The 11,900-nt window shown below is 35.0% G+C and overlaps 5 protein-coding genes across 7 annotated transcripts in view; 2 read left to right on the top strand and 3 right to left on the bottom strand.

Moving 5' to 3' along the window:
• Positions 1 to 1,808, bottom strand: part of LOC119611246 (mitochondrial chaperone BCS1-like) — a 2,065-nt gene extending 257 nt beyond the window's left edge. The window contains exons 1-2 of one of the 2 annotated variants that reach the window (XM_037966767.1): positions 1,132 to 1,807; positions 1 to 1,070 (exon numbers count right to left, since the gene is read on the bottom strand). The exon at positions 1 to 1,070 is cut by the window's left edge and continues 257 nt beyond it. In XM_037966767.1, the coding sequence (XP_037822695.1) occupies positions 1 to 979 (979 nt within the window). In that variant the 5' untranslated portion in view covers positions 980 to 1,070; positions 1,132 to 1,807. The other variant, XM_037966766.1, reaches the window with a different exon arrangement.
• Positions 1,809 to 2,873: 1,065 nt separating this feature from the next.
• Positions 2,874 to 4,330, bottom strand: LOC119611248 (mitochondrial chaperone BCS1-like). The gene has a single exon (XM_037966769.1). It carries the CDS (start codon positions 4,167 to 4,169, stop codon positions 2,880 to 2,882), a length of 1,290 nt encoding a protein of 429 aa, XP_037822697.1. The 5' UTR covers positions 4,170 to 4,330; the 3' UTR covers positions 2,874 to 2,879.
• A 2,216-nt stretch (positions 4,331 to 6,546) lies between these two features.
• On the top strand, positions 6,547 to 7,655 carry LOC119611250 (queuosine salvage protein). The gene is given in 4 exon segments (XM_037966771.1): positions 6,547 to 6,594; positions 6,596 to 6,806; positions 6,870 to 7,157; positions 7,160 to 7,655. Coding segments are annotated over 4 exon segments (1,017 nt in total). The 5' UTR covers positions 6,547 to 6,561; the 3' UTR covers positions 7,645 to 7,655.
• A 34-nt stretch (positions 7,656 to 7,689) lies between these two features.
• On the bottom strand, positions 7,690 to 8,458 carry LOC119611251 (60S ribosomal protein L29). Of its 2 annotated transcripts, none has more exons than XM_037966772.1 (3): positions 8,367 to 8,458; positions 8,013 to 8,123; positions 7,690 to 7,944 (listed from the first exon to the last, which is right to left on the bottom strand). In XM_037966772.1, exons 2-3 carry the CDS (start codon positions 8,112 to 8,114, stop codon positions 7,813 to 7,815), a joined length of 234 nt encoding a protein of 77 aa, XP_037822700.1. In that variant the 5' UTR covers positions 8,115 to 8,123; positions 8,367 to 8,458; the 3' UTR covers positions 7,690 to 7,812. The 2 variants fall into 2 exon arrangements, with proteins under 2 accessions (XP_037822700.1, XP_037822701.1); XM_037966773.1 differs by having other exon boundaries at positions 8,013 to 8,126; positions 8,367 to 8,445.
• A 2,091-nt stretch (positions 8,459 to 10,549) lies between these two features.
• On the top strand, positions 10,550 to 11,900 carry LOC119611252 (rRNA 2'-O-methyltransferase fibrillarin-like). Its single transcript, XM_037966774.1, has one exon. It carries the CDS (start codon positions 10,702 to 10,704, stop codon positions 11,698 to 11,700), a length of 999 nt encoding a protein of 332 aa, XP_037822702.1. The 5' UTR covers positions 10,550 to 10,701; the 3' UTR covers positions 11,701 to 11,900.

The following is an 11,900-nucleotide window of genomic DNA, read 5'->3' on the forward strand; positions in this document are numbered from 1 at the left end:
CCTCCTGTTTGTAGAATCTATTAAACATTTCCACTAGTTGATATTCCGAACAGAAACCCATATATGATTGCATATCAACACGACCTGGTCTTATCAGAGCAGGATCTAATCGTTCAAGGTAGTTTGTGGTCATAAATACTATACGCGCTTCAGTAGATGCAACACCATCTAGGCAGTTAAGAAGGCCGCTAAATGTTACCCTATTTAAACCATCATATGCTGCGGACTGTTTTGAAACATCATCCCGAGAAGCAAATGCAGCATCAACATCCTCCAATAATATTATCGACTGTTCCGGTGCAACATTTAGAAGATGATTGAGGCGATCGTCTGTCAATCCCCTTTCTGACAAATTGAGAAGGCATATTCCATATTCCAATTCCCCGGCTAATGCCGTAATAAAACTAGATTTACCGCAACCAGGAGGTCCATATAGTAAATAACCTCTTCGATAAGGAATACCTCTGTCAATGTACCATTGCGAATTACTTATGAATTCTTTACAATCTGAAATTATTTGCTCACTTACTCCTTTATCTAGAACAACAGATGATACTGGTCGACGTCTACGAGGATGCCCAAACTGTCTCCACTCAGGACCCATAGCAGTATACATAATTGTTTTTCCTTCCGTTGCTTCTATTGCGAGTTTTCGCGCGTCTTCTAAAATATCAAAATATATCTGCTTATTTCGACCAAAGGCAGTAAGAGTTACGGATTCCCATGGAACACCCATTTGCAAATCAAGTGTCTGTTGTTCTCGATTTCTTTCTACTTGAATCCAAACGCCGCGGTAATACATTAAATGCTTTCCTATACTGGGAATAAAATCGTATTTTGTTTCGATTTTCCCCGTGTCTTTTTGAACAAATGATGTTTCAACGCTTAAATGTTGCGTTTCTCGCGCCCCTCTAGTAGTTATCCATTGAAGAAGCCAATGATATGACTTATCGCGACAAGGAACTTCTAAAGTTATCATTAAATGACGTCGAAAGAGTACCAAACCACCTTGCGGACCTTTTCGCAATATTGCTGCACCAGCGCCAATTCCAAACAAACCAAATCCTGCACTAAAATATGGATTAGTTGACAAACTGCTTATTATCTCACTTATTGGCATCCTGTTTTTACCTTATCAAAAGCACAGACAGTCATAACGTTGAAATTCAAAGTGTATTCCCAGTAAACAATTTTTGACCAATTCGGTCAGAAATTATACCGAAAATTTGCACAAGATGGCGATTTCGTATCCAAAGTCGGTTAGGAAATGTTACGAAAATCGTATGGGAGAATTCGTAACTGTTTGTCTGAAGAAATTCGGAAAAATTTTTAGATTTGTCGGTCAGAATTTTAAAATAACAAAAATACATTTATTTACGATAGATAGTTAACGTTAAAATGGAGAATAGATAAATCGTTAAGTCAACCGATATTTATTGTTACATAACGATATCGGTTGAAAACATTGAAAAGTTACAGAATTAGGGTACAGAATTATTTTAGAAAACTTCTGACATCAGACATGTCTAAAAAAATTGTTTACTAGGTTAATAAAGTGACGGCAGAACCTAGCCCTGATTTAGACTGCGCAATTATAATTGCGCAAGTTTTGATTTTGTATGTGAGAGAGAAGAAGACAGAAATAAAATTATTCTCTCCCTCAAACTCAAACTCCCTAGCGCAAGTAAAATTGTCCAGTCTAAACCAGGACTTTCTTGTTGTACAACATCTAAAATCGCAGGCAATTTGTTTCTGTTCATTGACCATCTGTCAAAATTTGAATGTTGTTTTTGTTACTTTTACAGCTTGATTACAATTCTAACCACAATCGTATGGAGAGCAAAAAATCATCATGTTGTTAGCGATTGCGACTGGACTTTAGACTAGAAAGACTAGACTACAAAATAGACTAGACTATTGACTAGACTATAGACTAGACTATTGACTAGACTATACACTAGACAATAGAGTATACTATAGACTAGACTATTGGCTAGACTATAGACTACACTATAAACTAGACTATAGACTAGACTATAGACTAGACTATAGACTAGACTATAGACTAGACTATAGACTAGACTATAGACTAGACTATAGACTAGACTATTGACTAGACTATAGACTAGACTATAGACTAGACTATAGACTAGACTATAGACTAGACTATAGACTAGACTATAGACTAGACTATAGACTAGACTATAGACTAGACTATAGACTAGACTATAGACTAGACTATAGACTAGACTATAGACTAGACTATAGACTAGACTATAGACTAGACTATAGACTAGACTATAGACTAGACTATAGACTAGACTATAGACTAGACTATAGACTAGACTATAGACAAGACTATAGACTAGACTATAGACTAGACTAGACTATAGACTAGACTAGACTATAGACTACTAGACTAGACTATAGACTAGACTATAGACTAGACTATAGAATAGACTATAGACTAGACTATAGAATAGACTATAGACTAGACTATAGTCTAGACTATAGACTAGACTATAGACTAGACTATAGAATAGACTATAAACTAGACTATAGACTAGACTATAGACTAGACTATAGACTAGACTATAGACTAGACTATAGACTAGACTATAGACTAGACTATAGACTAGACTATAGACTAGACTATAGACTCGACTATAGACTAGACTATAGTCTTGACTATAGACTATACTGGACTATAGACTAGACTATAGCCTAGACTATAGATTAGACTACAGACAAGACTATAGACTAGAATATCTAGACTATAGACTAAAATATCTATTCTATTTACTATAATACATACATGTATTTTACAATACGAACAAAAACATAAAAAATAAATAGAAATTTGCAAAAAAAAAATAAATTTAGAAAATTTTTTCTTTATTCCAAATTTGTGACAAATTATTTACAACATCTTTAGCTGCTGCTGTCTTGTGTTTCATAAAATAACCCTGAATCTGAGCTGGACTTACGGGTTTGCCAACAGCTAGCACAGCCTTGGCAAAATCGAGAGCATAATTATTTGATGAATTATCCTCCTGCTTGTAGAATCTATTAAACATTTCCACTAGTTGATATTCCGTACAGAAACCCACATATGTTTGCATATCAACACGACCTGGTCTTATCAGAGCAGGATCTAAGCGGTCAAGGTAGTTTGTGGTCATAAATACTATGCGTGCTTCAGTAGAGGCGACACCATCTAGACAGTTGAGTAGTCCACTGAATGTTACCCTATTTAAACCATCATATGCTGCAGACTGTTTCGAAACATCTTCTCGGGAAGCGAAAGCAGCATCAACATCCTCTAATAGAATAATTGACTGTTCTGGTGCAACATTTAGCAGGTGATTAAGGCGATCATCTGTCAATCCCCTTTCTGACAAATTGAGAAGACATATTCCATATTCCAATTCCCCGGCTAATGCCGTAATAAAACTAGATTTACCGCAACCAGGAGGACCATATAGTAAATAACCTCTGCGATAAGGAATTCCCCGGTCAGTGTACCATTGTGAATTACTTATGAATTCTTTACAATCTGAAATTATTTGCTCACTTACTCCCTTGTCTAGAACAACCGAAGATACTGGTCGACGTCTACGTGGATGACCGAATGGTCTCCACTCCGGACCCATAGCAGTATACATAATAGTTTTTCCTTCTGTTGCTTCTAAGGCAAGTTGTCGTGCATCTTCTAAAATATCAAAATATAGCTGCTTATTACGACCAAAGGCAGTAAGAGTTACAGACTCCCATGGCACACCCATATGCAAGTCAAGCGTCTGTTGTTCTCGATTCCTTTCCACTTGGATCCAAACGCCGCGATAATACATTAAATGCTTTCCTATACTAGGAATGAAATCGTATTTTGTTTGGATTTTCCCCGTGTCTTTCTGGACAAACGATGTCTCAACGCTTAAATGTTGTGTTTCCCTGGCGCCTCTAGTAGTTATCCATTGAAGAAGCCATTGATAAGACTTGTCGCGACAAGGAACTTCTAAAGTTATCATAAAATGACGTCGAAAAAGTACCAGACCACCTTGCAGACCTTTTCGCAATATTGCTGCACCAGCGCCTATACCAAACAAACCAAATCCAGCTCCGAAATATGGATTAGTTGACAAACTGCTTATTATCTCGCTTATCGGCATACTGTCCACAGATATAACTCCCTTATTTAACTAATCAAAAGCAAAGTGTATTAATAAAGTTACGACAGAACTTCTTGTGCAACATCTTCAATCTTCACAAGCAATTTGTTTCTGTTATCCACTAACCATATGGTATGTGTCAAAATTTGCCTGTTGTTTTTGTTTTCAAAGTTTGTTTTCATTATTGGTGCGAAGAAAGCGACACACGGAATTAGAAGAAAATTTTGAGTTTGGGAATTAAAAACCGAGAAGTAAAAATACCCTATTTTACATATTATAAGCTGGAAAGTAAAAATACGCATATATTTGTGTATTTTCTTAAGAAAACTGACTTTGGAATAAACAATGGCAATCGCGCTAAAAAATGTACGTATTCAAATACATTATTTATTTACATAGAATTTACATTTCTTTAAAATTTTTCTTTTCTTATTTATCAGTTACAGTTTAACTGTAATTTAACTTATCGAAATACTGCAGTATCATAAAACTGCTTTATCTTTCATTTCTAACAATTTATCCGGCAACATTGTTTACGATCAACACCTGTTAAAATATTTTATTTATCTGCAACCAGAGACTTACGCCGATTCGGTTTAAGCCGACTAAGCCTAGCCACCGAACAAAATGTCAAAGCCGTCGCCGCCGAAAATTTTTCCGCTATACTACTATACCGAGGGTCATTGTGCAAAGAAACAGCAAGTGTTTGGTTTAATTTAGATAAATTGTTAATAACTATGATGAAAATGTTTTTCCAGGCGGGTGTTGTTTTCGTTTAATACCCAAAAGTGTTTATTGAAATCTAGATTTGGCGTATTTGTGAGATCTAGAAGATTAAAAAATTGAAGTAATGGTGTTAATAAATTATTTATTGGTCTATAAAGAACGTCTTTCTTTTCAAGAAAGAGGAGGCATCATGATGGTCTCCTGGAAGAATGCCCACAAGAGAGTGGCAATTATATACCTCCCTAGTCACCTAGGCGGGTGGTGGTCGGTCGGCTAGTGGTGACATGGTATATTATCACCTAGAGGCAATGGACGGAAGCTGATTGCCGTATTCAGGGGGTATCCTTGGGATACATACTTATTATTATACCATTGATCTCAGCAGAATAATACCATAATAAAATAATTTTTGTTGGAACGAAAATATGTAATGTAAATATGTATATGAAATCTTCTTCAGAAAATGACTTAAACGCACATAAATGGCTTTCAAATGTCGATGTCGACGAAAAAAACATTTTTAGGAACCGAATCCTACATTTATGAAAAATAAAATTATGAGGATCGGTCCGCCATTATAACCCTCTTACAGAAAATTAGTTTATAGCTAATACATCATACCAAAAGTTATCATTATGATAGAATTATAGTAGAATTAAAAAAAGTACTTTAAATTATAGAGAACTTTGTCCATAATTGACCCAAATCCACATTTAAGTCCCTAATCCGAAAATCACGGTGACGTTCTTATTAATCTAATGATCAAAGTCCATATATATATGTATATGACCACTTCCGAAATTTGCTTTTTTACGACAAATGATTTGCCGAATATAACTCTTACTCCTTACTTATTTTAATCATAAAGAAATTACAGCTAAAATAGGAATAGTCTGCCTTTAGAGTTGCGAGTTTTCATACACTCTAATAATGTTTTCAAAGTGAAACTGGGAAACTAATAGAACTAAATTCTTCAAATTTTGCACGAAGAACTTTAATATTCATCTGAACATTTTGGAGAAAAAAGGGCGGACTTTCATCTGGGGGGCTTGGAACTACCATATGAATTAAATAGAAAAATTCGTATATCTGAGAAACTATTAGAGCTATAGTCTTCAAATTTTACTAAAGAACATTTAGAGAAATTGCAATAATTTGCGTGGAATCTCCCATATGTAACAAATTGTATATCTGGAAAACCATTGTAGCTAGAATCATCAAAATCGTTAAGCTATTTATATTTTCTTATGCAAAATTTTTTAGAAACTGATTTTCTGCAAGATGTTTTATATGGAGGATAGGGTTAAATATCGGCAGATCCTCGTAAAACTTGGAGAAAGGATTTGTTTTTAATTTTTAAGAATTTTTTATTCATCCCTGCATAATTTCTCACACAACTTTTGAGCTTGCTCTGTTTTGTTGTTATAAACAATATATTTGCTTCCAAAATCCCACTTTCTGATCTCTCGGATTCCGTTTTTATTTAAAATTGTTGAAAATTTAAAAACTAAACGTAGTTGAAAACTTAGCCGGCTTACAGTCGATCTTAAGCCGCCGCCGACATATTTGGTGTCAGTCGCCGCCGCCGTTAATATTTGTCGGCGCAGGGCTCTGTCTGCAACTCCAGCGGCAAAATTTTTTTAACTGTTTTTTTTTACTCGAAAAAATGTCTCAAATTCCTTTATTACCCCGAGAATCTGGGAGAATTTATAGTGAAAAATGCAAAATATATTAAAGTAAAACCAGAAGGCATTGAGAATCTTTGCCAAGAAATAATCAAAGGCATACAAGACCAGCGCATCAACGTAAACAATTTTTCGCAACATGATTTGCATCCAAAGCCCACAGATGCTTATGCTTTGGAATGGATATTTGTGGTGGACACATTGAATTTTTGTTTCTGGACGCCCAGTAAGTACCAAATACAAATAGCAAATTTTAACATAATATTCGAATGACTTAATTATATTCCAGCTGATTATACCAAATACAAGGTAATGGGATATACCGGCTATTTTGCTCTCTGTGCTGCCCTTAACCGAGCCATGCAGGAAGGCTTGGATATAACAAATGCTGAGTATTATAGTAAAATTACCATGGACACCGTTAAACATATATTCCGTTCTGATGATGGAAACACTATGGTGCCTTTGCTGGAAGAACGTTTAAAATGTTTTCATGAAGTTGGTCAGAGACTTTTGGAGAAGTGGCAGGGAAAATTTGAAAATGTGGTTAAAGCAGCCGAGGGATCAGCTTTAAATTTGTTAAACTTATCGTCCAGGAATTCCCCTGCTTTAGGGATGAAGCTGATTTTTGTGGCCAACGTGTAGCTTTATACAAACGAGCTCAAATTCTGGTAGGAGATGTATGGGCCTGTTTCAGGGGTGAAGGTTTGGGTGCATTTAAAGATTTATACCAAATCACCATGTTTGCTGACTACCGTGTACCACAGGTGTTGGTACATTTTGGTTCATTGGAGTACAATGAAGAATTAATGCAGCTATTAAAATCTGATGAATTGCTTAAGAATGGTGATCCCCGGGAAGTGGAAATAAGAGGTGCTTCCATTTACATAGTCGAACAAGTTAAGGACAAGGTGTTACAAGTATTAGAAGAAAAACATCCCAATATATCTAAAGATCATGTTAATTCCATACTAATTGACCATTTCCTTTGGGATTACAGACGCCAATATGCCAAAGAATTGGAATATATACCATTCCATAAAGTGTTAAGTGTATACTATTAAGTTCTTAAAAGTTTTGTAATAAAAAAAAAATAAATTGTTTGCAAGTTTGTTTACAAAAATATTTTGTATTTTCTGTTGTTTTTTAATTCCTTAAAAACTTTTTGTAGGCAGCAAATGCAAATTCACACTACATTAAAATCTACTTCTGTTTTGCAATAAACAAACAATCTATTGTAGGGAAACGGGCTTCTTCTTGCCAGCTTGTTCGGCAACACGTTCCTTGAAACGCTTGTCGGCTTCAGCGCGAGACAAGTTGTTCTTGCGGGCAAAACGTTGGTTGGTCAAGAATTTGACATCCATCTAAAAAATAAAAATATACCAACATTAGTGCCAAACTCAAATGACAAATAAAATCACTTAATACTTACACCCATGGTAGATTCGTGGCGTTTACGCATTGGGCGCTTGATGCCATTGCGATGGGCCTTACGGTTTTGGTTGTGGTTAGTGTGATTCTTTGACTTGGCCATTGTACGCTACTGCTTTAGTTTACCAAACATCCATTACACATAAACAAATCCATATATACAAATTTGTATTTTTATCCACAATTAAAATCCATTGCAATCGTTTTTATAGTTATGAAAAGAAATTAAAGAAATATTTAATTGTATTAGACACATTTTGTATTGTAGTATTCTTTTGTTATTTTCTTTTAAAATTGTTAGGAAAATTAAATTTTCAAGAAATTATTTAATAAAATTTCAAGAATTGCAACCTACGTTTTTGACAGTTTAGCGGAAAAGAAGGGAGAATTTCGAAAATTTGACAGCCTCCATGTTTTTGTTGACATTTGTCAAATTTTTGTTCGAATTTCGAACATTATTACAGAAGATGTGTTTAGTTAGTAAATTGCATAGTTGTATTTGTGAATGCTGTAGTGTTGCCGGGTATTTTTTAATTGGCTCTTTCGTGATATTTGCAGAGACAATAATAGGTATTTATTTAGTTTCTTCTACATGAAATGAGTTAAAAAAATACTTTCGCAATTCAATAGCATTGGAATTTTTAGCTAGATTTCTTTTGTGCCAAAGATTAATTTCCTAATTCTTCACATAGATTCCATGAGATTTAAAACTGAGAATTAGGTTAGGTTAGCAGGTTGTCAATTGCTGTTAGCACCAGGGACACTCTTGGGTCCAGATCCCTTTGTGATAGCAGTAAAATAGAAAACGGTCAGCGTATTAGTGCACTTCGACCCAATTATCTGCATTCCTATCCAGTTTGTCGCACGAATAAATGATTCTATGTTTTAGATATAAGCTTAGTATAGATCTATTAGATCGTACAGGAAATTACAAAGCTTTCGTCAGAGTTGCATCTCGCTAGCACATTGGAACTACAACCGCTGTTGACAATGAGTTTTCTTTTTTTACTCCATATAACTGCTTCCAATTTATTGCATTAATTGTGTTTGTTTTACTTACTCGTTTGAGGTTATGTTTCATTAAATTGGTGGAGACCAAATAATGCTTTTGATCAATTAATTGTTCGGGGCTCCGATTGAAGGCCTCTCTGTACCGACGTGGGATAACCTGGCACTTTGAGTGTTTATAAAACTCCAATAAATAACAGAGTTAACAAATGTTGAAAAATTTCACAAAAACTCTAAAACACATCGTAAAAGAACAAACAAGCCGAAGAAATCATGAAATTCATAAAAAACTCTAAAATTTCCTAAACAGTTGAAAGATTTCAGAAAACTTCTGAAAAAATCGAAAAAAAAAAAAACAAAAAATCTAGAAACAAGTGGATAGCAATTTGCAATTTGTAGAGTAAATTCGAAAAATGCCCTAAAAATTTCATAGATTACACAAAAAATCTTGAAACTATCGAAAAATTTAGCAATTCGTTGATAAAATTACAAATATGTATTTCCTATTAAAAATTTCACCAAAACTCTAGAAAAAGTCGAAAATCTTGCAGTTCGTTAAGAAACTTGAATTCCTAATATTTTAAAGTCTTAACAGGAACTTCATAGAGTGTGGAAAAATCTTGCAAATCGTAAAATGTCCTAAATAGGTTATAGTTCACAATATTCGAAAAATATTGTAATATATAAAAAAACAGTTCAGTTCTCAATCAAATGATCTAACAAATACTATTGATACAATTTTATAATAAATATTCGTTGTTTGAATATTCCTATAAGAAATTCTTCCAAACTTCTTCATAAGTTTTTATTTTAGGTTCCTCGGACCAGAAAGACATTTGTGGCAAATTTCATAAAATAATGTGATTGTGAATAAATTTCATTATACTTGAAGGTGGGTGTATTTTTGTGCATTGTAATAAAAATTTTCTACAAAGTAAAATTCAAAAAAAATTGTAATATTAAAAGTTTAAAATATAGAATTTAAATAGGAACAAATGATTCCATACTTTGTTATAAAATAGTGTGTTTTGTTGCTAACGTTCAAAGGCAATTTCATATAAATTTAAAATTTATACACGTTAGGAGTTAACGTGTAAAATTATACAAATTAATTTTAACTGCGATAAAAGTGCTACCAATTCAAAAATAAAAATACAAATATGAATGTGTGGATGTCAAATAATAAAAAAATATTTTAAAATAACATTTATATTACAAAAAATTAACAAATAGAGACATTTTTTTTTCAAGAAATTGCAAATATTTTCAAGATTTAGCTGATTTTTCCATTGAAGTAATGCCAAGTCAGGTAATGTTCATTTTGTTGCTAACTTTGAGCGTTAACATTCAATAATAGCAACAAAACACAGTAAATATTAAAAAATTATACTTTTAGAAACAAAATTAAGGGTATTTTGGCGATTATGTGTTGCATTTTCAGTCTAACCACCATTTTGTAATAAATACAACCCTACCAATTGGAAAACGTCATATGTGAGCTGTGTTTAGTTTACTTAAGTAAACAGTGTTGAATAGTACTTTTCTTCTTCACACAACGTTGAATACCGTTTAATATCACACGCACGTGGTAAAACTTATAGAAATTGAAGTCCGCGTGTAGTCGTGTTGCTAGAAATTTTTTCACATTTTTTTATAAATTAAATTTTAAATAAAAAATAAATATGGGTAAACCAGGATTCTCACCTAGAGGAGGTGGTGGCGGCGGCGGTGGAGGCCGTGGTGGCGGTGGATTTGGTGGCCGTGGAGGCGGTGGTGGTCGTGGAGGTGGTGGCGGCGGTGGCCGTGGAGGATTTGGAGGTAGAGGAGGCGGTGGTGGCCGTGGAGGTGGCGGCGGTCGCGGTGGATTTGGTGGTAGAGGAGGTGGTGGCGGTCGCGGTGGTGGTGGCCGTGGAGGTGGCGGTCGTGGTGGTGGCCGTGGAGGCGGTGCCGGAGGCTTCAAGGGCGGCAAAACAGTTGTTATTGAGCCCCATCGTCATGAAGGTGTTTTCATTGCTCGTGGCAAGGAAGATGCTTTGGTTACGCGCAATTTCGTACCTGGCTCCGAAGTTTATGGAGAAAAACGCATTTCAGTCGAAACAAATGGTGAGAAAGTTGAATACAGAGTATGGAATCCTTTCCGTTCTAAGTTAGCTGCTGCCATCTTGGGTGGTGTTGACAAAATACACATGCCTCCTGGCTCTAAAGTATTGTACTTGGGTGGTGCTTCTGGTACAACAGTCTCCCATGTGTCTGATATTGTTGGCCCCGAAGGTTTGGTCTATGCCGTCGAATTCTCCCACCGTTCCGGTCGTGATTTAATTAATGTAGCAAAGAAACGTACAAACATCATACCCATCATTGAAGATGCTCGTCATCCCCACAAATATCGCATGCTCGTCGGTATGGTCGACACCATATTCGCTGATGTTGCCCAACCCGATCAAGGACGTATTGTAGCTTTGAACGCCCAACATTTCCTTAAGAATGGTGGTCATTTCGTTATTTCCATCAAAGCCTCTTGTATTGATTCGACCGCCCAGCCTGAAGCTGTATTCGCTGCCGAAGTCAAAAAGATGCAAGCTGATAAATTGAAACCCCAGGAACAGATTACACTTGAACCTTATGAACGTGATCATGCTGTAGTTGTTGGTGTTTACAGACCGCCTCCTAAGAGCTCATAAGCATTTGATCGGGCGATAGCCTCAATTAGCTTTTGATTTATATTTTTAAACTGATACAAAACTCTAGATTTAAGTATTCCTTTTACTTTTATTAATATACGTTTTTTCCTAATTTTTGCAAAGTTTTTATATTAAGTTAATATAAAAGAAAACTATATACAATAAAAAATGAACTTGTAGAATCAAGTTAACAAAAAAAA

This window comes from Lucilia sericata, unplaced genomic scaffold (genome assembly GCF_015586225.1).
Source record: "Lucilia sericata isolate MDLA Ls3-8-SP2 unplaced genomic scaffold, ASM1558622v1 Contig001398F_arrow, whole genome shotgun sequence".
NCBI classification, from domain to species: Eukaryota; Metazoa; Arthropoda; class Insecta; order Diptera; family Calliphoridae; genus Lucilia; species Lucilia sericata.

What these genes read in the sequence shown, in the direction of transcription:
- LOC119611252 (XM_037966774.1), top strand. Translation starts at nt 10,702, where the DNA reads ATGGGTAAACCAGGATTCTCACCTAGAGGAGGTGGTGGCGGCGGCGGT.
- LOC119611248 (XM_037966769.1), bottom strand. Translation starts at nt 4,169, where the DNA reads ATGCCGATAAGCGAGATAATAAGCAGTTTGTCAACTAATCCATATTTC.
- LOC119611251 (XM_037966772.1), bottom strand. Translation starts at nt 8,114, where the DNA reads ATGGCCAAGTCAAAGAATCACACTAACCACAACCAAAACCGTAAGGCC. An exon ending in GCCACGAATCTACCATGGGT is followed by an intron (nt 7,945 to 8,012) that starts GTAAGTATTAAG and finishes TTTATTTTTTAG; the next exon opens with ATGGATGTCAAATTCTTGAC.